General features: G+C 34.1%; 3 protein-coding genes and 1 long non-coding RNA gene across 4 annotated transcripts; 1 reads left to right on the top strand and 3 right to left on the bottom strand.

Annotated features, from left to right (window-relative positions):
• Positions 1–436: 436 nt before the first annotated feature.
• Positions 437–6,302, bottom strand: LOC105321844 (transcription factor mef2A). The gene is made up of 5 exons (XM_066079155.1): positions 6,016–6,302; positions 5,575–5,634; positions 4,370–5,410; positions 1,323–4,208; positions 437–1,182 (listed from the first exon to the last, which is right to left on the bottom strand). The coding sequence occupies exons 2-5, from the start codon at positions 5,627–5,629 to the stop codon at positions 1,175–1,177; spliced, it is 3,990 nt and encodes a 1,329-aa protein (XP_065935227.1). The 5' UTR covers positions 5,630–5,634; positions 6,016–6,302; the 3' UTR covers positions 437–1,174.
• On the top strand, positions 6,097–20,644 carry LOC136273775 (uncharacterized). Its single transcript, XR_010712004.1, has 3 exons — positions 6,097–6,236; positions 6,534–6,580; positions 20,522–20,644. It is a non-coding gene; the product is annotated as an uncharacterized lncRNA (long non-coding RNA).
• Positions 10,524–15,991, bottom strand: LOC105321843 (neuferricin). The gene is made up of 4 exons (XM_011420315.4): positions 15,623–15,991; positions 13,022–13,162; positions 11,349–11,535; positions 10,524–11,140 (listed from the first exon to the last, which is right to left on the bottom strand). The coding sequence occupies exons 1-4, from the start codon at positions 15,915–15,917 to the stop codon at positions 10,912–10,914; spliced, it is 852 nt and encodes a 283-aa protein (XP_011418617.3). The 5' UTR covers positions 15,918–15,991; the 3' UTR covers positions 10,524–10,911.
• On the bottom strand, positions 19,005–21,659 carry LOC105321841 (neuferricin). Its single transcript, XM_011420314.4, has 4 exons — positions 21,173–21,659; positions 20,582–20,722; positions 19,347–19,533; positions 19,005–19,231 (listed from the first exon to the last, which is right to left on the bottom strand). Exons 1-4 carry the CDS (start codon positions 21,477–21,479, stop codon positions 19,027–19,029), a joined length of 840 nt encoding a protein of 279 aa, XP_011418616.2. The 5' UTR covers positions 21,480–21,659; the 3' UTR covers positions 19,005–19,026.
• Between the last annotated feature and the right edge of the window lie 2,796 nt (positions 21,660–24,455).

Below are 24,455 nucleotides of genomic sequence, written 5' to 3'. Positions count from 1 at the left end.
GAAGCATTTGGCTGTATAAATCTCACTTATATTGATGCACAGCTACATTGGCATTTTTATTCAATCACAATAAAACAATTTTAATGTTTGCAATTATTTTATGTCAGGAAAGGAAACATCAGTATTAGGTCAATACATATTTTCATAGACCTGAAGAGAGTGCAAGTACTAGTTCATCAATTATGGACTTTGTCCTGGGTTGATATTAACTTTCATCAGGTCTATAAAAACCATGCATGAATATCATTAAATGGCCATAACTCTATATTATTCCCAGGCAATCGGAGGGCTGTTGTCAAAATTGCATGTTCTTCTGATACCTTTCTGAAGAGAGCATGAGAAAAAAGTTGAAACAGGAGAAAGAGGAGTTTGATGTTGGCTACCACAATTTTACGTTGTTTTTTTTTTTGTGTTTATAACAAATCCTTGAGTATACTCATTTAAAATTCATTGTAAGTATGCATGTACTTCTCACTTAAACTAAGAAAGTAATGATTGGATATACAAGGAGCTGTCGGCCAACAACACCAAGACATCAAGGAACGAGGGTTGCTGAGTAACATTTCAAAAATCTTCAAAAACAAGTGTTTTAAAATGCTTCAGAAAAAAAGGATATACACAATTTTTCAAAATTTATTTTGAATGTGTTCTCTGAACATGACATTGATATTAAAACAATTCTCATTCATACATTCACATTTTCTAATTATCAGCCGCTACATACAAATTTTAATCAGGAAATTTAGACCCTGGTTAACTGTATTTTCAAATGAATTTTCTAAAATGTTTAGAAAACGCTAAGTTAGGGTAACTACATGTTTACTAAAATACATCTTTTTAATGCTGAAATGTTTTCCCATTTCATTTTAGTGTCAGACTATGCTATTGTTAGGAAAAATATGACTAGAAAGTAATTTTGGATAACAAATGCTTTTAATCATAAAAGCCACATTATAAGTCGCTGAACAGTGAACAACATATCACAACTTAAAGCAGAACATTATATATAACTTTATACATTGATTGGCACAAATGGGATAGAGTGTACCCGGTACATGTGTACTCAAGTCCTGAGCATACCAAGTCCATCTCCTGTGACTGAATTGGTTGTCTGAAAGACACCAGCTGAAGTGACGAAAGCTCTTTGGTACTAACACAAATCCACATTAAATCTCTAGTAAACTGCAATGTAAACAAAATATATATATATAAAATATATTTAAAAAGTGAAACAGCATAGAAAAGATTTCTTCAATCTAAAAGCATAAACGTGGTTGTGTGTGAACAGAAGAATATTTCTGAAGAAGGAATTTTCTACCCACCAGATCTTGGTTTTGATGGTTTGGACATGCCATTATTGGGGGAGGGCTGGTTGTTCATTGGAGACATCATGTTGTTTTGTGGGGACATCATCATCATCATCATGTTATTGGCAGATGACTGCATGTTATTCATAGAATTTGCAGAATTGGATGGCATCATTCCCATATTAGCCATATTCATTCCATTCATAGATGGCATGTTATTCACTGGCATTGGTTCAGGCATAGGTGACATGCTATTACTGTTTCCATTATTCATGCCATTCATCATGTTATCATTGTTCATTGTAGGTGGCATCATGTTCATCATCATTGGTTCTGGCATGGAAGGCATCATGTTCATTCCCATGTTCATGTTGTTTGGAGCTGGAGAATTATTGTTGTTTGGCATTGGTTCAGGCATGGAAGGCATCATGTTCATACCCATGTTCATTCCCATGTTCATGTTGTTTGGTGCTGGAGAATTATTGTTGTTTGGCATTGGTTCTGGCATAGAAGGCATCATGTTCATTCCCATGTTCATACCCATGTTCATTCCCATGTTAATGTTGTTTGGAGCTGGAGAATTATTGTTGTTTGGCATTGGTTCTGGTATGGAAGGCATCATGTTCATTCCCATGTTCATGTTGTTTGGTGCTGGAGAATTATTGTTGTTTGGCATTGGTTCAGGCATGGAAGGCATCATGTTCATACCCATGTTCATTCCCATGTTCATGTTGTTTGGTGCTGGAGAATTATTGTTGTTTGGCATTGGTTCTGGCATAGAAGGCATCATGTTCATTCCCATGTTCATACCCATGTTCATGTTGTTTGGAACTGGAGAATTATTGTTGTTTGGCATTGGTTCAGGCATGGAAGGCATCATGTTCATACCCATGTTCATTCCCATGTTCATGTTGTTTGGTGCTGGAGAGTTGTTGTTGTTGTTTGGCATTGGTTCAGGCATGGAAGGCATCATGTTCATTCCCATGTTCATGTTGTTTGGTGCTGGAGAATTATTGTTGTTTGGCATTGGTTCAGGCATGGAAGGCATCATGTTCATACCCATGTTCATTGCCATGTTCATGTTGTTTGGTGCTGGAGAATTATTGTTGTTTGGCATTGGTTCAGGCATGGAAGGCATCATGTTCATTCCCATGTTCATTGCCATATTCATGTTGTTTGGTGCTGGAGAATTGTTGTTGTTTGGCATTGTTTCTGGCATGGAAGGCATCATGTTCATTCCCATGTTCATGTTGTTTGGTGCTGGAGAATTATTGTTGTTTGGCATTGGTTCAGGCATGGAAGGCATCATGTTCATTCCCATGTTCATGTTGTTTGGTGCTGGAGAGTTGTTGTTGTTTGGCATTGGTTCAGGCATGGAAGGCATCATGTTCATTCCCATGTTCATGTTGTTTGGTGCTGGAGAATTATTGTTGTTTGGCATTGGTTCAGGCATGGAAGGCATCATGTTCATTCCCATGTTCATTGCCATATTCATGTTGTTTGGTGCTGGAGAATTGTTGTTGTTTGGCATTGGTTCAGGCATGGAAGGCATCATGTTCATACCCATGTTCATTCCCATGTTCATGTTGTTTGGTGCTGGAGAGTTGTTGTTGTTTGGCATTGGTTCAGGCATGGAAGGCATCATGTTCATTCCCATGTTCATGTTGTTTGGTGCTGGAGAATTGTTGTTGTTTGGCATTGGTTCAGGCATGGAAGGCATCATGTTCATTCCCATGTTCATGTTGTTTGGTGCTGGAGAGTTGTTGTTGTTTGGCATTGGTTCAGGCATGAAAGGCATCATGTTCATTCCCATGTTCATGTTGTTTGGTGCTGGAGAATTGTTATTATTTGGCATTGGTTCAGGCATCATTTGCATATTAACATTATTCATTCCATTCATCATGTTCATGCATGCCCTTATTATAGCCCCCATAGCTCCTTGACCTCCATTGTTATTTGGTGCAAGCATTGCGTTGTTCATATTCATGGCTCCTTGCATGCTTGCAGAATTCATTATATTGTTCATTTTTGAATTCATGCTACCTTGATTGTTTGCAGCATTTGTCATTTGGTTCATCATATTTGCCATATTTGTCATTTTCATCATGTCATTCATACTTGCAACAGTCATGTCGTCCATTTGCTGACCTCTAGCATTCATCATGTTGCTTGCTTGGTTTACCATGTCGTCCATATTTTGCATTTGCGACATTTTCATCATATCATCCACTGCATTCATTGTATTAGCCATATTCTGTGAACCTTTTGCAACATTCATCATATTGCTGATTTGGTTCATCACATTTCCTCTGTTCTGTGGACCTCTATTTGAATTCATCATGTTGTTCATTTGATTCATCATATCGTCCATTTTTGGCATCTGGTTCATTTTCATCACATCATCAACTGTGTTCATTGTGTTGCCTATATTCTGCTGACTATTGGCAGCATTCATCATGTTGTTTAATTGTTGCATCTCGTTTTCTGTATTCCTTGGACCATTCATAATGTTGTTCACTTGATTCTGCATCTGTGACATTTTCATCATATCGTCCATTTTCTGCATTTTCATTGCATCATCCATTCCTGCATTCATCATGTTGCCCATGTTCTGTGGACCATTGAAAGCATTCATGATGTTGTTTATGTTGTTCACCATGTCATCCATATTCTGCATCTGTTGCATTTTCACTATGTCATCCATGTTTGCGTTCATCATGTTGCCCATGTTCTGTTGACCATTTGCAGCATTTATTGCATTCATGTTCATTTGAGACATTTTCATTGCATTCATCATGTTTGCCATGTTCCTTCCCTGTCTATTGTTGCCATTTGGAGCATTCATTTTGTTGCCCATGTTCATACCTTCCATCGGTGGATATGCTGCCGCTCTCCTGTATCCTGTTAAATTGATAACAGAATATGTTATATTAAGATGATATTTGAGATAACATTTAAAATACATAGATTTATGTTATTAATCTATTGTATACTAGTATCCTTATTTATATCTTTTATAAGGCACTTTTACTTTGCTATATAACAAAAGTTGAGGTTCTTACGTCTTTTGTGCATTGGTGCTTGTTTTCCTCCCATACCCATTGGCATCATTCCGGTTCCCATCAGTGCAGCCATGGGCATTATTACCATTGGCATACCAGTGACCATGCCTGTAAGGGTAGATTTCATTGCACCTGCACCAGATGGTGCCGCAATTTGCATCATTATTGGCATCATCATGTTACCAGCTCCTGCACCAGACACCATTCCATTGGCTGCGTTCATTCCATTGGCTGCATTCATTCCATTGGCTACATTCATTCCATTGGCTGCATTCATTCCATGGGCGGGCATCATCCCATTGGCTAGCATCATCCCATTGGCGGGCATCATTCCATTTGCTGGCATCATTCCACTGCCTGGCATCATTCCATTAATTTGCATCATCCCATTGACTGGCATCATCGGCATTCCCATGGCACCAGCATTACCCGCGCCTACCATGGCGCCTGGCATTGTCATCATGGTCATTGGAGTCATCATTGGAGCTGGGATGGCAACCATAGGTGTTGGCATCTTTGGGATTGATGGTTGAGCGTGGATTCCGGCTCCGGCTGGGGGAGCATCATCCAGAGGAAGACCTGCGGCGAGGGCGGCCATACCTTCCATATCGTCGGGCGGCGGTGGACCACCAGCTGCGGCGCCTTCACCGCCAGCCGCACCAGCGCCCTCACCTCCAGCAGCAGCGCCCTCACCTCCAGCAGCGGCGCCTTCTCCAGCTCCGCCGTTTTTGTTCATTTGGTTTCCTGCATTGCGCATGGAGTTAATCTGCATCTGACGCATTGCCATGTTAGCCATGTTCGCCATTTGCATCTGTCCCATGTTGGCCATTCGCATGTTCATCGAATTTGCATTCATAGGCATCATTGGCATTTGTGCCATTCTGCTCTGTGCTGCATTCATTGTCATTCTTTGTTGGCCATTTCCCATTGGACGAGCGCCCATAGACATTGGCTCAGGTCTTGCCATTTGATTTCCCATTTGATTTCCCATAGGTTCTGGCATTGGCCTTGGTTCTGGCATAGTTCTACCACGAGGCATGGCTGCAATAGTTTAATTAGACAATCAAGGTTGTTTGAGTTTGCGATATCAAGGAATATTATATTTTTTAAAAGTTGTATTAGTTGTAAAAGCTTTAGGCAATTGCAAAAATTAAAAAAAATTAAAACAATTACAATTTGCTCATATTTGCTTTTCAGATACATACCAATCACTGAGGATGATGCCGCCAAAACTAAAAGGAGGTTAAACAGAGGAGTCATCCTGCCTGTAGAATAGAATGTATAAGAAATCAAATGAATATCGAGAATAAATTAACATACGATTGAATGAATTGCATTTGCATCCTCAGAGTAAATAATAAATCAATAAATAAATCAATAAATAAATAATGAAAAACAAATAAGATATGAAACTTGTAAAATAACTAAAAATCTCCATCCGCAACAAAAACTTTCTTTAAATACAGAATGATTTAAGAGCACATGTATTTTAACTGAATCCATCATTAGTGCTGAAAAAATCTTGATATTTTCCCCCATAGATTAACCCGCGGAAACAAATGTATCCACATTTACACCATTCATCCAACATGAAAAAAATAAGTTGGTATGAAGTGTCGAAACTTTAAAAAAAAACTCTTTCCTACCTTTTAATTTAATTATCCGAAATTAAAGTGGCTTTAAACTGCGTCGATGGAGAGCTAGCCCCATCATTTTATACCCCCTCCCGCCGGATGCGCCATAGGCTTGTCCAAAAAGAGTCCACAAATTGCTCGGCTGTGCCTACAGCTGAAAGAACAACATTTCGGATATGTTACGACATGTTGAACATAATCTTGCTGCTGAAATTAACTTGACACTTGTCGCTGTAAGTTTCCCTGCCATTGGTGTTGCTTTTTACTCTCTTTTCATGATCGGTGTTATGTTGTTTTGCTTGTTTTCTTCAGGGGTCAATGTATTTGATCCATGTCAAGGTGTTTTAAAAACCAGTGATTCATTAAGTCATGGTTGCATTATCCGTGTACAAACTTTTCTTAATTCTGGATTTATTTGTTGCGTCACATTTCTGGTGCAAGAAAAACGGTGTAGAAGAATCATGAAATGTAAAATCTTCCCTATATGTATAGCATATTTTTTTCTCTCTCTTTTAAAACTCCATTTTTAGTTGTGACTTGGAAAAAGTGACCGATAAAAAGATTTTAGATCGCCAAAGTAAGTATTTATTTGTTTTAACTAATTATATAAGGTATATTGGATACATCGAGTTGAAAAGAGTCGCCGAGAGTGTATTATTTATTTTGACAAGGCTGTTAATTTCGTTATCGTTAAATTACATTTCCCGTGTATTATTGTGGTTTCTTCCCTTTTAACAAAGTTAAGCTATTGCAATCAGTTTTATATATTTACATCTTACGGAAACTTATAGTCAATTCATAGCTCTATAGAAACAGCCAGACTGAAATCTACACTCCCCGTTTATCGATTGGTCGAAATCTACAGCGGCTGAAACTGACAGGAGTGAAATTCACACGCCCTGTTTATCGATTGCTCGTAACCTACAGCGACCTAAGAAAAATCTCGGACTTCTTAACAAATCTTAACAAATATTGAAGAAACTTCAATAACAGTTGTTACTTTTGAAATGTTGCAACTTTTGCAACTTTTGTCACAACTACAAATTGAATAATAATGATGTTAGACTCAAAGTATCACAGGAGACGATTTGGCTGTTTCTTTTAGCTAACATTTTATTGTTTAAATATGTAATGTGTCTGTACGCCTTGACGTATTGAATAAAATACTTCAGATTTTTTTTCATCCAGTAATAATATTATCATTTTGCATACAAAATATTTTTAACTAATATATTGCATGGATTGAACCACTGCTTCATACCTGTCTTAGCTTCGTTACTATGGATATTTCTTACTTCAATGTGTTATTTGCCTTGAAATTAATAATGACATGTCATTTCGCAATGTTTATGGATGATTGTGAATCAATTGGCGATTTGCATAAAGGGTGTTGTAAATCTGCACAAAATCTTATACATATACATGTACTTTAAAACGTATACGTGTGATTTATAATGTTAAGAGTGGTAGATATTCTAATTTTTTAAGCTCTTGTTAACAACATTTCAAAAGTAACAACTGTTATTGAAGTTTCTTCAATATTTGTTAAATACAAATTCTCGTAAATTTCGTTGTTGAATTGATCTTCACTAAAATGCAATATGTAATAACACATTCTATTATTTGGATCAATTGCCACAAATTCATTTATGTTTGATCGAAACTGTAATTCTTACCAAATCCGCGAACATTGGTACCCGCGAATATTAAACGAACCATAGTAAATATGTCTATTTTGTTAAGATTATGGGATTTACATCATGTCAATACAAAGGTGCAAGCCAGCTTTATTCATTCCTGCTTAGAGATTTTTAAGGACAAAATAAGAGTTATTGCGCAAAATAAGTCAAGTTAACAAAGACGGAAAAAATTGCAAAATTAATTACGACCATCATGTCTTAATTAATTTACCTGGTGATGGTGTTTTCTTCAAAGTGCACTTGACAATTAAAACAAATTACAATTACACGCAAGTGTGTGTTTGGAATATCTCTTGAACAATTACAGACAGTGTTCAGATCTAACCTCGCTTGTTAGCGAGGGTTTTCGAGAAACGGCTCATCTTGTGCATACATAATTATTCTTTTTTATTTCCCTCCATAAAAACTAGTGCGAGTGCAACTTCTGACCATTGACTCATGATCACCACTATAGAATACAAATTAGGCGACTGAAAATTCATAAATGTTTAGTACATAGTACTTTCCATTGCATTTTAAAAACTGTTGCAATTTCATCATATATAATATAGATTGTTATACTTTCATGTTAAATACTGAAATCTGATTGGTTAAGACGCAGTTAATAATATTTACTATTACCCTCAGCGTTAGCAACGCACTTGGCAACGGGTAACATTAAAAAATGTTACATGCGCGAAAATCATGCGCGTACGGTTCGCTGTAGAATTCGCGTTATTCCTATATAAAAGCAGTAAAATTTTCTTAAAAATTTTAAAAAAGACATTCAGTATAACAAAATAAATAGTGCCTGTTTGGGAGGATAAAAGTTGAAATTGACACCCCTCAAAAACCATTGTCAACCTCCGCTTCGCGTCGGTTGACAATGGTTTTCTCGGGGTGTCAATTTCAACTGTTACCCTCCCAAACAGGCACTATTTATATAATATATTTACCCCTACTAAAAGCATTCCCTTCGCTATTTTATAAAGAACTACCAGAAATAAAGAAACTTACTTAGTCTGGGTTAAAGGTGTGTTTTACCAAAACTGAAAAACCTGAAAATGGTGAAGTCTCCGTCAACCGCTGCTAAATACATGTTGTTTACACTGACCGACAGTTAGCATTAATTTGTTTATACAACTCAAGTATGAATCCTTGAATTTTTATTAATTTGAACTAGACATTTCTTTTTCTACACCGCAGAATAACAGCAAATGTACACTTGTGCTACAAACCAAAATCTGATGAACTGTATAATTATCATATTTCTTTATTTAAATTGCCTTTATAGTTACTCTTACGAAGCTTTGAACTACTTCAATATTAAATATTCAAAAATATTAATTGATTATATCGTAATAATTTGAGACATTTATGTCACACATTTATGTCGACTTTCAAATTATGCAAACGTAAAAATGGGTATTTTGAACAAAATATATTACATAAAGTTGCACAATAAACATTATTCTAAAAATTAACAAATGCAGCCGAGAAAATAGATATGAGCTGTATCAATAAATACAATACACATTCAACTTTATATGAATCAAGAGACTATACACAATAAATAGTGACATAAAATATGTGCATTTCCTAGAAAACATAAAGCGCAGCTTGAAACAGACAAGCTACTTTGTCAAAAAAAAAACTTTTCGATCTTGATCTTTTATGTCATACTAGACTTTGACCCGTGCTTGCACGGGTTGACATTTAACATTGCATATGATATCAAGCATTTACAAAATAGATACATGTACATCGAAACACCGTATACGTATTGTTGACATTTGCATAACCAATCTTCAAGCCTACAATAATGCTATTAATTTTACTGCACTCTGCTGAGTTGGAATAAGCTGTGTCTCGGGAAAGGCCTTCACCACAGTTAAAATGCCTCCTATATACCCGTAATGTAGCAGAAAATTGCAGAATCGCTCCAATACGATTTTGGAGAAAATTAATAAAGTTGCATTGAAAATAACAGTCAAATTGTTGACAACAAACCATTTTGAAGCTGTAAATACCTTTCTTCGAAAAGTTTAATTCTATAATAATATTATTGCAGAATTCAACATATTTCAACAACGTTTTTTACACAACATGTTGACATTCGAAACTCTCGGAATTTTTTTTTTAGTTAAATGCGCTGTGTTAGAGTTATCTCCCGTATTTTCTTTGATAAACAGAAAAGAATTTCCAATGAAAATTAACACGCATTTGTTTTATCGGTTCCAAGTTTATCCATGCAAATGTGATATTGTGAAAACATAAAATAAAAGCCTCCCATGATTTAGCGTGAATGTAATGCGCATGCGCAAGATTGTAAAATCCAAAAAATTCAGATGATTTCCGGAATTTTTTGAGGAATTTTCGTTGATTATTAATTACCGAAGCTTGATTGAGAAAAAATAAAAACAAATTGGTAATCTTCAAATACCAATGATGTTTAAAATATATAAAACAAAAGACAGCACTCTTCCGATTTATCGGTATTAAAGCTAAAAAAATCGAGTCTATTATTTAATATAGTAGTATAGATAGATATAATTATGTTAATAGATGTCACATTTATATCAGAACAAATAACATTATTCAGCTCCATTTCAGAAATACCTGAAACTATCTCGATTTTTTTTATAAAGTTAACATTCAAATGCTATTATCAAAATGATATATTTAAACAATAAAATGCTTTCTTTGGGGCTTCATTCGGGATATGAAGGTAGCGACATTGCAGAAAAAATACATAACCCGCGTTAGAGGGTTATGTAATTTTTTTCTGCAATGATCGCTACCTTCATAACCCGCATGAATCATCAATGAAGCATCTTATCATTTATATTAACATCTTTCTTTTAACTAATTAATAAATTGATTATGAAAAGTTAGTAAAATTCACTAAATTACTGTTAATGTACATAAGTACGTTAGCTAAAAGAAACAGCCAAATCGTCTCCTGTGAGACTTTGAGTCTGACATCATTATGATTATTTTGTGCAGTCCGTGATTTTTCTTAGGTTGCTGGTGGCTTAGACCAATCGATAAACAGGGCTTGTCCATTTTATTCCTGTCAGTATCTTGTCAGTTTCAGCCGTTGTAGTTTTCGACCAATCGATAAACGGGGCGTGTAGATTTCAGTCTGGCTGTTTCTATAGAGCTATGAATTAACTATGTGTTTCCGTAAGAAATAGAGGAAATAATATTAGTAGATGTAAATATATGTTCAATAGATATTAAGGTCAAGATTTGTATCTTCTATGAAACAAGATGTTGCTGTAGGTTTACATCCCTCATATACTTTCAAATATGGATGATTAAGATCGCCATTGTTAGATGAACTGTCACCGGAAGAAGGACGGCCTTTATCTCTTACGCATGCGCATCGTGTATGCGAATCCCCGGGTTGATAATATTGTCTAAGAACTCCAATCCAATCTCTTTTTATGCCGTGGCTACAACAGAAAATCATTCAGAGTCGAAGAGTCAAACTTCGTTATCTTGAATTCGATGGAATCGAAAAATCTTTAAAAAAGATTCGGTGGATAACATTTCTATGATATAAGTATTTTAGATATTTATGTGCTATCGATGTTCAACCTCGTTTAATAAAATATCGACTTAAAAAAGCATGATTTTTCAAAATTTTAAACAATTTCTTGCCTATTCTTAGAACACATCATTTTTCTGCCAAAACCGACTTCGTAATGAGTGATACATCGAGGAAATCTTTTACGATCTTCATCTCTATACTTTGGTTTCTTTTTGGCTTGTTCTAAGAGTCTCTCAAAATTGTTCATTGCCGTGGTTGGATTGCCATTCTTGTCATAAAAGTGTCCAGTTAACTTTCCTATAAAATGTCAAAATGTCCATAACACCTCTTTATTATGAATTGACTTCTTTAATCAACCAGAAACTTTGACAAGAGTTTTTGACAAATTAATGTCTTTTTTAACTTTTAGATATCTCTTCAATGATAAGAAATAAATTCAAGTTAACAAATAGTATGTAATAATTTAAAGAAAGATCGTGATAAATAATGGAAATATAGTTAGTAAGTTTTGTGAGTAGAACTGCATTTGTGTATAAATATCTAACCAGACACCATGGTTAAAAGCTTTATTTATATTATCAGACGGCATATGAATTTAATCCGATTTCACGTAGCTGCCATTTATTCTAAACCCTTTATATCTGAGAATTTATGGGAATTTAGCCTTTATTTGAACCAGATTAAACCTTTATAACTGAGAATTTATTCATTATTTTTGGAACCAATTTAATTTAAATCTTAAATGCTTGAATACTGTTAAATTTTGTGTTTGCATGGTGACTTCACTGAGAATGTTTAAAAATTGTCAATAAAAAGGGGGAAAAATAGCAAAATAGTACTAGATTAACTATCAAAATACAAGAAGACGTTGGTTTTGTAAAGAAAGGTAACCAAAATAAGAATATCAGTTCTACAGTATATAAGTACTATGACAAAATGGGATGCTATCAAGAAATAGTTAATTGAGACTGTTTTTTACCCATAATATTTTGGTCAGCCTGTACCACATTTTCATACTGCTGTTTTAAAACATGCATAACCAAAAATATTGTTTAGAATATTTTCAATTTTTTTATTTATTTTCATTTATGTAGAAATCTGATAGACAAAGAGTTGATAATAAGACTAAGGAAATACATTAGGTCAAATTATCTCCCACATTTACAGGAATCCAGACACGATTTGATCTCAATTTTTTTCAAATTCTATTTCTCCATTTTTATGTCTAGAATAGTTATTACAGATAGTTTAATGCCTCGTAAAAGTAAGTTAATAGCAAGATACAGAGTTTGAAATTCTTTGTTATGTAAACAAACCTCAAATCCTGTTATTGTTTACACATGTGCTGTATTGGTAAAGTTTCAATCATATGTTACTTTCTTTTGATGATATTATTTTTGAACACACAGAACCAGGTAATTTTGTTTGTCAAGAGTCATTTTTTTTTAAAGAAATGATGATTTCTTTACTTTGAGCTATTTGTAAACTTATGAGACATTTGCCTTGTTTACATAACAATAATCACTTACCTCTATATCTCGCTTATATTTGACTTCTAACATTCAAATTTTGGTCAATAATTCAAAATGCACAGGTAAACCATTTTAAAATTTAAAAAATTATTTTTAAATAAAATTTTGATCTTAAATCGTGTTTCGGTCCTTTAAAATGCCTACTAGTAGTTATTTGATGTAAAAAAAATCTGATTGTAAAACGATTTTATTTACATTTGTATAATCATTTACATCATTTACATGTAAAAGTATTTAATGACTCTCTTTACCTTTGTAAGTGTACTGTTTGTGGTAGAAATTAACCCAATCAGATATTTTTTGGATGTCCTCGAGGGAAAGACCATCAAGATTTTCCGTCAGCCCTTGCTTGCTGAAATCGCCAGACGCGAATGCCCTTGTACCTGCATATTCTGAAAAAACTAAATTGTTTACTTGTAATTTGGACGTCATAGAAAAAAATGAAGAAATAAATTGAATTGCATAATGCATGTACTATCACATGTTGTAAAATAGCTTAATAATTTTTTTTTCTACATGTACATTTGTATATTCATACTGATACCATCCAGGGGCCACATTATTGGTCCAGTGATCTTGCATGATTTCAACAACAACTCGCCTACGTTGTTTCAGCGGTCACTTAATAAAACATTTAGTATCTTACATGTAACTATAACAAGATTCTTACATTGTAATAGCAAGAATGTTAGCCTTGTTAAAAACTATATATATTTTTTTAATATTCCTGTTAATCATATCTTTTTATCTGAATTCTTCATGGGATCCAAGTGTATTTATAAGATGGTTGCATACTAGATATACCACCACTTCCAATTAAAACAAAGTAGTTCTTGAATCGAATATATAAAAAAAATTGTTTGTAATAAATATTCTTGTTGATCTTAGTATTCCCCCGGGAGTCATGGTTTGAACAATAAAGATTCTTAATATAAAGCAAAACTTTGTTGTAAATGTTTAAATTTCAGGCGCAGTAGTTCTTGAAAAGAAGAAACACACTCTTTTTAGCTTACTTCACCATTCGCCCGAGCAAAAAGCTTAAGTGAACTTTCGCGATCAAATTTTGTTATTGTCGATGTTGTTTTAGACCTTTCTCATCTATTCCAGAACCAATGGATCAATTTCAACCAAACTTGGCTTAGAGCATCCTTGAGCTAACGGCTTCCATATTTGTTCACATGAAGAAAGAATAATGTGGAACTGCTTGTCTTAGATTTTCTCCCCACGAACCAGATAGTTCATTTTATGCAGACGTCACATTGAAATTCTTTTTTTTATTGAATTTTGTTCAAACAATAACCCCATGATGTCAAAAACAGAGACTAATGTGAGTTCAATGGACATTAAGTAAGTACATAAGAAAAACCACTTATAAGAAGTATTTTTAAAGCATAAAAACTAGAAATTACAAGAAAGCCAAGTCTATTAATTTTGAATGACTCATTCACATACAGTACTTTTATAGATATATTGAGTATTGGAATTCCATATACCTAGTGCTTCATAATATGCAAAGTTTACTTTATTAAGATGTTTATCAAGAATGACCCAAGAGATACAAATTTAGGACACAATGGAGCCAACATTATGCATAAAAATTCATGTACCAAAACTACTAATGCTTTTTATATTTCGTTTGATAGTAAAGCTGTATGGGTCAGAGTTGCGTCAATAGCAATTATTGCACAGGTGAGCATTGTGGGACCTGATCTTCCAATTCATAGTTTTATAATTTAATTCCATGAGAAGAGGATTTTTCCTCTTAATCTTAACAATTTAGACTAGTTCCTTGCTTTGTGCAAAAATTTGTTAAAATTGGTTCGAAAGAAGTCAAAAATGAGGAAATTGTACAGAAAGACGGAGAGGTAGACGCCGTACAAAATAGGATCAGAAAAGCTCACCAGAGATTCTCCTCAAGTGAGCTCAAAACTTAATATTTTACAAAACTGTACCTTTTCTTTAATCCAACTATCCTAATCCGCTTCGTTGGGTAACAGAGAGGTCTTATATGCCCCTCCCCCCAATACCTACTGTACTTATATTGTCCTTTACAAAAATTTAGATTATTGATAATCAAAATTTGTACATGACAAGTTTTCATGTACAAATTTTGATTATCAATAATCTAAATTTTTGTAAAGGACAATATTCTGACGAACTAGGTAATAGAATTTGAGTTTTGCGGAAGGCAGTGTTATTTAATCCTATGTTAGTTCAATAACTTTTCAAAATTCAGGGAAAACTTCATCCCCATTTACCTTCTAGATCCGCGGACACATAGTCAGGTAAAATCACTAATTATAGCACATCTTGAATCAAATAAGTGGGTTCTTGAATTATCAGTACATCCGTTCTTGATGTAGCTAATAAATTAATATTACTCGTACATTTCAGTTTGATGTTAATGAATTGATTTTTAACTTTTAACTGAAAACAATCAACAACAACAAAACTACTCTTGAACTGATGTCTCATTCAGTGCGACATTACAGTCAAAGTTACTAATGTTTTGAAGCTAACAGTTAATTTGTGACCCCCCCAACTTCTAGTTCTTATTGAATGGCATAGTTATAACAAAGAAGAACAGTTCTGGTATATATAAGAATTGATTTGTAAAACATTCCCATGCCTCACCGCTCACAAGTTACCGAAAACAATGTAAATGCATATTTTTGCTTTGAAACATTCTGAAGCACCTACGTTTTAACTATCTTTGATCTTGTTACCAGCAAAACAAACAGCAAAAACCTGCATTTTTAAATAGCAAAATGACGTAAAGTACGTACTAGTAATTCAATCAAGCCACAAAACTAAATTTAATGATTTTATGATTAAGGTCAACTTTTACTCACCTGTAAAGAAGTGATAGGTTCCCCCTGGTCCGTAGTGTTTACTGCCCTTGGTGACGTCAAATACCTGTCCAAGAATCGCCAGGTAGACTTGACCTCGATATCTCTCCAACTCATTCAGTGTGAAAAGTCTGTCCTTGGGTGTAGCACCTAAGTCGCCAAATACACGGTCTTTTAAGTTTGTAGGAAGAAGTGAAATCAGTTGTTCTCTCTGGGGCTTAAAAATGTCGAGACAGAAGAGCAAAGCAGCCGCACCCACTACACAGGAGAATAGAACCAGCAGATTTTTAAAAGACATTTTGGGGTTTCCCTTGAAAACAGGAAATCGCAACGTTTCGTGATCTCGAGATTTCTCGGTCCCTTTGTATCGAGTTTACATCCTTGTGCTATTTAATTAAATCAATATATTTGTCAAATATTACAAACCTTGTCCCTGAACCATTCAAAATATTGTACTGTTTTCATTTCGTACAAAAAAGTGTAAAATCCATTAACAAAATTTATTTAAATCAAATGTACAATTATGTGATTTCATTTTATTAACACCATGAAAGCTATGGGCCAATTTACATTGATCAGCACATACTAGTTTTGAGATGTCTTTTTTAAAAATCGACATTGTAAGTTTTAAATGAAAATAATTTATATATATAATCAAACTTATTTAATACATAAATGATTAAATTTGTTCCGCTACTGGTACTCTCAGCAGTAGTGTTTTGGTATTCTTCAAAATTCATTGGTCAAAAATTTTACCAAAAAACAAAAACAAAACTCAGAGTCAAAGACATTTTCAAACATACTACTTTTAATATGGATGTAATTTTCTTGTGACTGAAATACTAATTGACAATTTATGCCGTTGCAAAGACTTGTCCAGTTATTTGCACTGTATAAAAGGCTGTTAAAAAATCATAGGCAGTGGTCACAATCTGTTCAGTAAATAGGTACATTTGGTGATCCATATGACAATATATCTAATCAAAGTACTGAAGTACTGTCGGGAGTTGATTTTATTGATTATTATCAATTTTAAAATCAACGATATGTTATTTTGCCTGGCAAGTTGTTTCTAATCTGTATTTGAATTACGCAAACTTTTATGATATGAATTCTCGAACTTTTTCGGCAAGAATTTCGAGAAAACCCCATATGAATCATGCTGTGTAATATTTAAAGATAGAATTAATTCCATCAAACTGTGTATCAGTAATTGAAATGTGTCTAAAAATTGTACACGTCTGGATCCAAGCAATATTGAACTCTAGTCTCGTTCAACCAGACGCTCGGCTGTCTCCGTTTATCTCCGACTACCAAGAGAGACTCTCTGCTTGTCGGAGATTTACGGAGAAAGCCGAGCGTCTGGTTGAACGAGACTACATTGAACTCTGGCGTAGGAATACATACAACTACAAAAAACAATTAAATTGTTCGTACTATATAAAATCTGACTATTTTCAAGGTATTTATAAATAAGTTTCTTTTGAAAAACAATGGTACAGGGTACAGTACACCGAATTTATCTATTATTTTCAAGATCTACGTCTTGTCAGCGGTGATGATTTGTGCTTAGGTCCAAACACTGTTTCACTTTCGGTTTGCCAGAGTAACTGCAGAGGAGAGTTGACTAAAATCAACTCCCAAAAATGAAATAGGCAAATCCGGTAGATAATTTGTTGACCACCCAGCTTCCTTAAAAATAGTTGGTATGAATTTTCTTGGATTAAGCGAACGATTATAGACGAAACTACAATACAAAGCACATTTACAATAGAATCAGTAAAACTTTAGCCTGAAAGGTCCACAGACTAGGTTTGATGAATTCAATACAATTGTTTAGATTTTTGCAAGGCCGTTAATTTCATGGATTCGTCACATTTTGGGTTATTAATTGTGGTTGCTCCCCTTTTGATAAAGGTATTTGATGTTAATAAAATCGTTGTACAGTCGGTACAAAACAAAACAGTACAGTATAGTACAGTACTAGCAACATCAGAGTTTTCCATCGTATGGTACCTGCTTTTTAACATAAAACATCATTATATATTTCATTTTGTAGTTTAAAGAATACTACGTAACTGTTCGAAAACGTCTCTTAACTTTGTTGAATACTTATATATTGTATTATTTCACGATGATTATAAATGTATAAACATGTACATGTATTAAACATTTGCATCAATGGACTTACAAATAATTGTACAAAAAAACGGACATTGTAACAAATCTTTATGTATATATACATATATAGGTTTTTTTAAAAATTTGGGAAAGGGGATTTCAAATTCTAATTTAAGCTCTCGTAAATATATCTCCTTTTTTAATTCAAAGTGATGTTTATCAAGTTAAGATTATGGAGAGTACATTATGACTTTACATTAGTACATGTCTGCTTCTTTCATTTACATCATTATACAGTGAAACTTTAAAGAATGTTTACGAGTTTGGACAAAAAAAAATAAAATTAATGACGACAATTATGGGCTAATTAATTTACCTGTTGATGGTGTTTTCTTCAAAGAACACTTGACAATCAACCAAGTGAAAATAAATTACAGTTACATGCAAGTGTGTGTTTGGAATATCTCTGGAACAATTAAAGCCACTGTTTAGGTCTAACCTCGCTTGTTAGCGAGGGTTTTTCGGGGAACGTCTCATTTTGTGCATGCATTTTATTGACATTTGTTTTATTATCCTCCATAACAAATAAAGCGAGTGCAACAACTGACCAAGGACTTTCCTGCACCTCTATCAGAAAACAATACAAATTTGGCGACCGACAATTCATAAATCTGTACTATAAAGTTCTTTTATTGATTTTTAAAAATCGTCGAAATGCAATTATTATTATTATTCTTTGGACGGGGGGTGTGGAGGGCAAATAATTATTGTATACATGTATTCTCTCGCCCCTATTTTCTAAGAAATTCGATACTCTTCGAAAATCTACCGTAGAAAAAATAAACCAGTTTTAATCAATTTGACATACATCATACATCTGTATAATTTCTTTGATCGTCCATACGTATGAAGTACCAATAACAGCAGAAAATTCGCATCAGCGGGTTATGCGTTCTACAATGTGCTATACCTCCATACCCACATGAACCACAAAAGAAGGGATTTTGTTTAAATTTAGTACGATTTTGATATGGAAAAACAATGTTAGATTGTTCTGTTAATTATGTTGTAAGGTTAATTGACGTATGATTTACCGGTATTTTAATTCATTTAATAAAACTTGCACAATATAACGTTGGAAATGGCGCTATTTAACAACTGAGTTCAGCGGGTAATCTATGTAAAAAAAACCCAGAGCTGTCGTCTTAAATTTTTGAATAAATTATGTCTTTTGGTTTGTAAAAATTTACAAAAAGTTCCAAAGCTTTATATAATAAATTTTTTTATTAATCTTTAAAGTTACAGGATGTTGCTGTTGGTTCACATCCATCATATACTTTCATGTTGGGGTTATTGAGATCGCCATTGTTGGAGGAACTGCCACCGGATGAAGGAGGACCTTTGTCTCTTACGCATGCGCATCGTGCTTGCGAATTGCCGGGTTGGAAATACTGTCTAGGGACTCCAGTCCAATCTCTTTTTATGCCGCCACTACGATAGAAAATCAGAAGTAGCGGAAAATCAATTCAAGGAAATTATTTATATAATTAATTCTATCTTTCCTTGTTTCAATAATTTAAATACAATTAATTTACAGATTCTTTACCTATTTTCAGAACACCAAATACGTCTGCTGACACCAACTTTTGTTTCAGAGTTACATGGCGGAAATCTTTTTAAGTCTTCGTCGTCCTCCTTCTGCTTCTGTTTGGCTTGCTCCAAGAGATTCTCAAATTCGCCCATCGCCGCGGTTGGATTGCCATTCTCGTCATAAAAATGCCCAACTAATTTTCCTATTAAATGCCAAAATGTCAATTACATCAAGATTTTGTGTCTTGAAAGTAATGATACGAAAGCAATGAAATTTTTATTCAATATACTGATTATTAGGGACACTGACTGAATTTTCGATAAATCGTGGTCGTTTTAGAAAATGTATTTTTTATTATTCAGAAAAAAATGAACTTATGATATGTTGAATAGAATAGAACAAAAAAAATAAATGGAGGTACATTTAATTTATAGCCAGGACCATTTGAATTTAAGTATAAATATTCATCCAACGTCAAGAAAAATTGAAAATTGATATACGACCTCACATTTTTTATTTCTTTTCATCAGACGACATTTAAAAATTTGAACAGCTTTTAAAGAAGCTGACACTAAGTCTAACATTTTTTTTTAATCAAAGAATTTGAATTAGCTGAATAAATTAAAAAAAATTATCTGTGTCTAAAGACCTCTCTAGAAGTGTTTCAAAATAGTCAATAAGAAAACCAACTATCTAAACAATTTTTGTAAAAAATCTTACATTTATTTCTTTAAAATACATTGGTATACGAATGCATGTATCTCGTTAAAAAAACCGAAACAAAATGTGTGTAATAATTTTGTTCTCGATTTCTCACTAAAACTATACTACCTTGCTGTTGTGATGAAAAGTCATCACAAATCAAATATTTAGATAGAAAAAAATACTACTACTAAATGAATAGGTGTTATCTTTGCGGTGAGGAAAATATACTATAGTTTACCGTGTTTGGGCACTAGTTTCAACCAATTACTTTTTTGTAAAATCCCAGACCACATTTTCTTACTGCTTTAAAACATGCATCGCCATAAATTAATTTAAATATTTAATTACACATTTCAGTCACATAAACTCATCACGTAGAAATCTGAAGGACGTTGGGTTAATAATCAGACTAAGGAAGTACATTGTTGTCAAATTCTCTCCATTTCAACTTTTGTTTTGTGTGTCACATTCTTTTTTTTCTTCAGAATAATGATTTACATCAACTGGTATCATTACTCTATTATATATCCAATGACTTCCTTTACCTATGTACGTGTACTGTTGGTGGTAAAAGTCAACCCAACCCGATATTCCTTGGATGTCCTTTAAGGAAAGACCATCAAGATTTTCTTTCAACCCTTGCTGGCTAAAATCGCCAGACACAAAGGCCCTCGTACCCGCATTTCCTGAAACGGAAACAGATTAAAAGAACAGTGGTAATTGTTTATCATGATAATAAAACTCTTTCGAATTTCATCTTTTTGAAGTGTTGATTTCTAATTAATACTACCAGTAGGAGGAAATATTAGTATCCTACATGGATTGTGAACTTGACTAATTGCATGAATGAACGGACTTATAAATCAAAAGCGTATTTAAATCAAAAATCAATTATCATTTGTTTACTGCTGATTTATCGCATAATGACTTGTGATTCACATAGAAGACAGAGAATTATTTTAATTCGTTTGTTTTCTGTGTGTACATCTGTCAATCAATTTAATGACTAGTGCAAAAGACCATCGACGTCTTAACAAATCGACACCATCAATGATAAAATCAATAGTTCGTGTTCGATCACTAATGTCACCAAAAAACACAATCAGTAGAACTTTTTAAAGTCAACTTTTACTCACCTGTAAAGAAGTGATAGGTTCCCCCTGGTCCGTAGTGTTTCCTGCCCTTGGTGACGTCAAATACCTGTCCAAGAATTGCCAGGTAAATGTCATTCCCATCTTGACCTCGGTATTTCTCCAACTCATCCAGTGTGAAAAGTCTGTCCTTGGAATGAGCACTTATATCGCTAAATACGCGGTCTTTAATGTTTGTAGGAATCAATGAAATAAGTTTTTCTCTCTGTGGTTTAAAAATGTCGAGGCACAGGAGAAAGGCGACCCCGCCCACTGCACAGGAGAATGTAACTAAGGGTTTTATATAGGACATTGTCACGGATTTATTAAGTTGTCATCAACATTTTAGATACTATTAAAATTCTATCCAAAACGAACTTACACGTAGAATCGTTTCATGAAAACGGGGTCATTTTATCGGCAGACATAGAGATAAGAACAATTGGACAGCAAAGTATCACAGGTGTCTTGGTGGAAAAATTGAACCGGAAACATTAGTTGCAGTGTAAAATCTTGTTAATGTAAATAAATTTTTTTCCGGAATGGGGTAACGTGCGCTTGGCCGATCTTTTTTGACAGACGATTAACCCTGTTGAATAGCAAATGGTGTGGAAAAATGCAATTATCGCTGAAATGCACCTTGAAATCATCATTGAGTATCAAAGACAATGAATGAACAAGAAAGCGGAAATTCCTTTTGATGGTTGGTTTGGTTGTGTTCGCTTGTAAAAAAAAAAATTGAAAAAAAAACAATAATAAAAAATAAACCAAAAATCCTCCTCCCTTGAAAAACAAAAAAAAAAATCAATGAAAAACAGAAACAACAAAAATTATATCTTAAAAGTCACATTTACTCTGTAAAACACTTAATATTCCATACATTAATCAATTCATCAAATAATAACGTGACAGTGAATATATTTTAAAGAGAGGGCAACGGATTTTTTTTTAAAGAACATCTCTAAACAAGAATTATATTATATTTTAAATGTGTGGGTTTTTTTTTTTGGGGGGGGGGGTGGGGGCTAGTGTGGAACGCTAGCTTCCAGGGAGCCAAAACGTTCCCAAAACTTAAACATAATCGACACAACCTACATTTTAAAAAAAACGTCTAGGAAAACTTGTTAAAAGGGACTTCAAAACCAAGAAACTCCGACGGGTATTCTCTTTTGGCTCGAACACCTTTAGTTTCGTGTAAATTGTATGTAGTATATTATTATTCTTTAACAATTAATGGTTTATTTCACACGGACTTTCTTTTCAGTCTGACAGAGGAACAACTTGAAGAACATCTCGGAATCTGGCTGGCCTCGGTCTTTGAGCAGAGAGCTTCTTTTGCTGGATCACCTTTTCTCTTCTAATCTTCGCTTGTTCATGTTTATCGACAAGTAATTTGTCTCTTTCCTCTGTAAATAAATCCACAATGCTAATGATACAACCCTATATAAACCTCTAGAAGAACGCTACACGTGTCTTATTTGATGACATTCTACTTACCCTTTAATTTTTCAAAATTTTCGCTCTGGGTGACTGGAACTCTCCTAACGCTGAGTGGTGGAAGTTTGGGTACACTCGATTTGTACTCTATGTTGAAGGCCATCCCGCCTCTCTTCTTCATGACCTCTGTCACTGTGCTCTGTGCAAAACATCATCCACGGTAGTGGCTTTGTCTGCATGGAATCTTCCATAATCTCTTTCTTGATTTCCTCTTCCATCTTACTGTAGGCGTTTGCCTCTTCCTCTGACATGACACCAACTTTATTGTTTCTCTTTCCAATACAACTCTGGATAAGACCCATTTTGTTGCTTTCTTGACAACTGATGTGAATAAGATGATACTATTAAACTGAATTATTGTGACGTCAATCATTTATGACGCAACACCAAAATAATATTGCGCGACGTCACTGAATCGTTTCTTGTATAGAGTACTCTGTCCAAAGTTCAAGATATCCTCGATTCACATTTTGCTAAAAGTAAATCCACCCTCGTGTGACGTCATACATTTTACATAAACCATGAATTTATTAAAATTCTCGCAAGTAGATTTGTAATTTCTATGTTATCATAGGTTGAAATGCCCCCATAGCTTATCAGGTTTCAATCCACGGCTAAAAAATGTTATGTCTACGGGGATTTTGTTATGGCAGCAAGCCCGGATAATGACGTTGAAAAATTGTGCGAGGTACTCTCAAATGGAGAAAAGATGTTAACATTCCCCATTATAAATCTCCGTAAGAAATCTGCTTTTGTTCGTGTGATTTTTTTCGCGTGAAAAATGAAAATATGTCAATGAAGATATCTTGGAATTTTTCCCTTTCATCAATTTCAGTTGCACTTCTTTCACATGTATGTATATATTTTTTTAAAAATCGTCCAAATGTGGCACAGAAATATCTTGGGACAGACAATACAACCATAACAACAAAATCGGTCCTATGCAGAGTCGTCTTGGTAAAAAAAAAAATCAGCAATATAGGCACTATGAGTATTGATGAGGCCGATGAATAAGCTAAGATAAAAAAGGAGACGGAGAGGAACTGTCTTGAAGATAACATCCAAATCAAGTCAACGCTATGGGTGATTTTCTGCACCAAACCAGACAAAACCATAAAAACCAGTTCAAAGTTTCTGTTGAAGAAGTCCCAGAAAGCAAAGTGACAGAAGTAGTGGAGCAGAAAATCGGGATGGTGTTCCTTATGGAGTGCAAATTGAGTGTACCCAATTTTCTACCAATCAGCGTTATAGGAGGACTCCAAGCAATAACTATAATAAATGAAAGGATATGGATAATTTCATTTCGAAAATAATTTGGTACGTATACAACTAAAACAATGAAGCGATCAAACTGTATTCTCTTTTTTTTACAGAGGAAAGAGACAAGCTTTTTGTTGATAAACACGAGAGAGCAAGACTTTGAAGAAAACGCCTTTAGTTATGAAGAAAACTTATTTGTCTTCGATTCCAGAGACCAAAGACAGCCAGATTCAAGGAAGTCATAGAATCTACGAAGCTACATGTATTCCTCTGATCGACTGAAAAGAAAATCTCATAAAATTTGGATTTTCATTGATAGTGTCTCTACTTCAATTCGGAACAGCAAATGATACAGAGGGGAAGCTCAAAGGTTTTTATTGATTTACAATCTTGTTCCTCTTCTTATTTAAAATTTCCGGTAATATATATCATATTAGATTTTTTAAAGGACTTTCTCAAAGTCTGTTATGTTTTGTCTTCCATGGTGTGAGTTTTGAATTATTTTTTACCGTGGAGTAGGCCCCCCCTTGTC

Source organism: Magallana gigas, chromosome 3 (assembly GCF_963853765.1).
Source record: "Magallana gigas chromosome 3, xbMagGiga1.1, whole genome shotgun sequence".
Taxonomy (NCBI): Eukaryota; Metazoa; Mollusca; class Bivalvia; order Ostreida; family Ostreidae; genus Magallana; species Magallana gigas.
The sequence above is the reverse complement of the archived record's forward strand: the minus strand, read 5'-3'. Positions and strand labels throughout refer to the sequence as shown.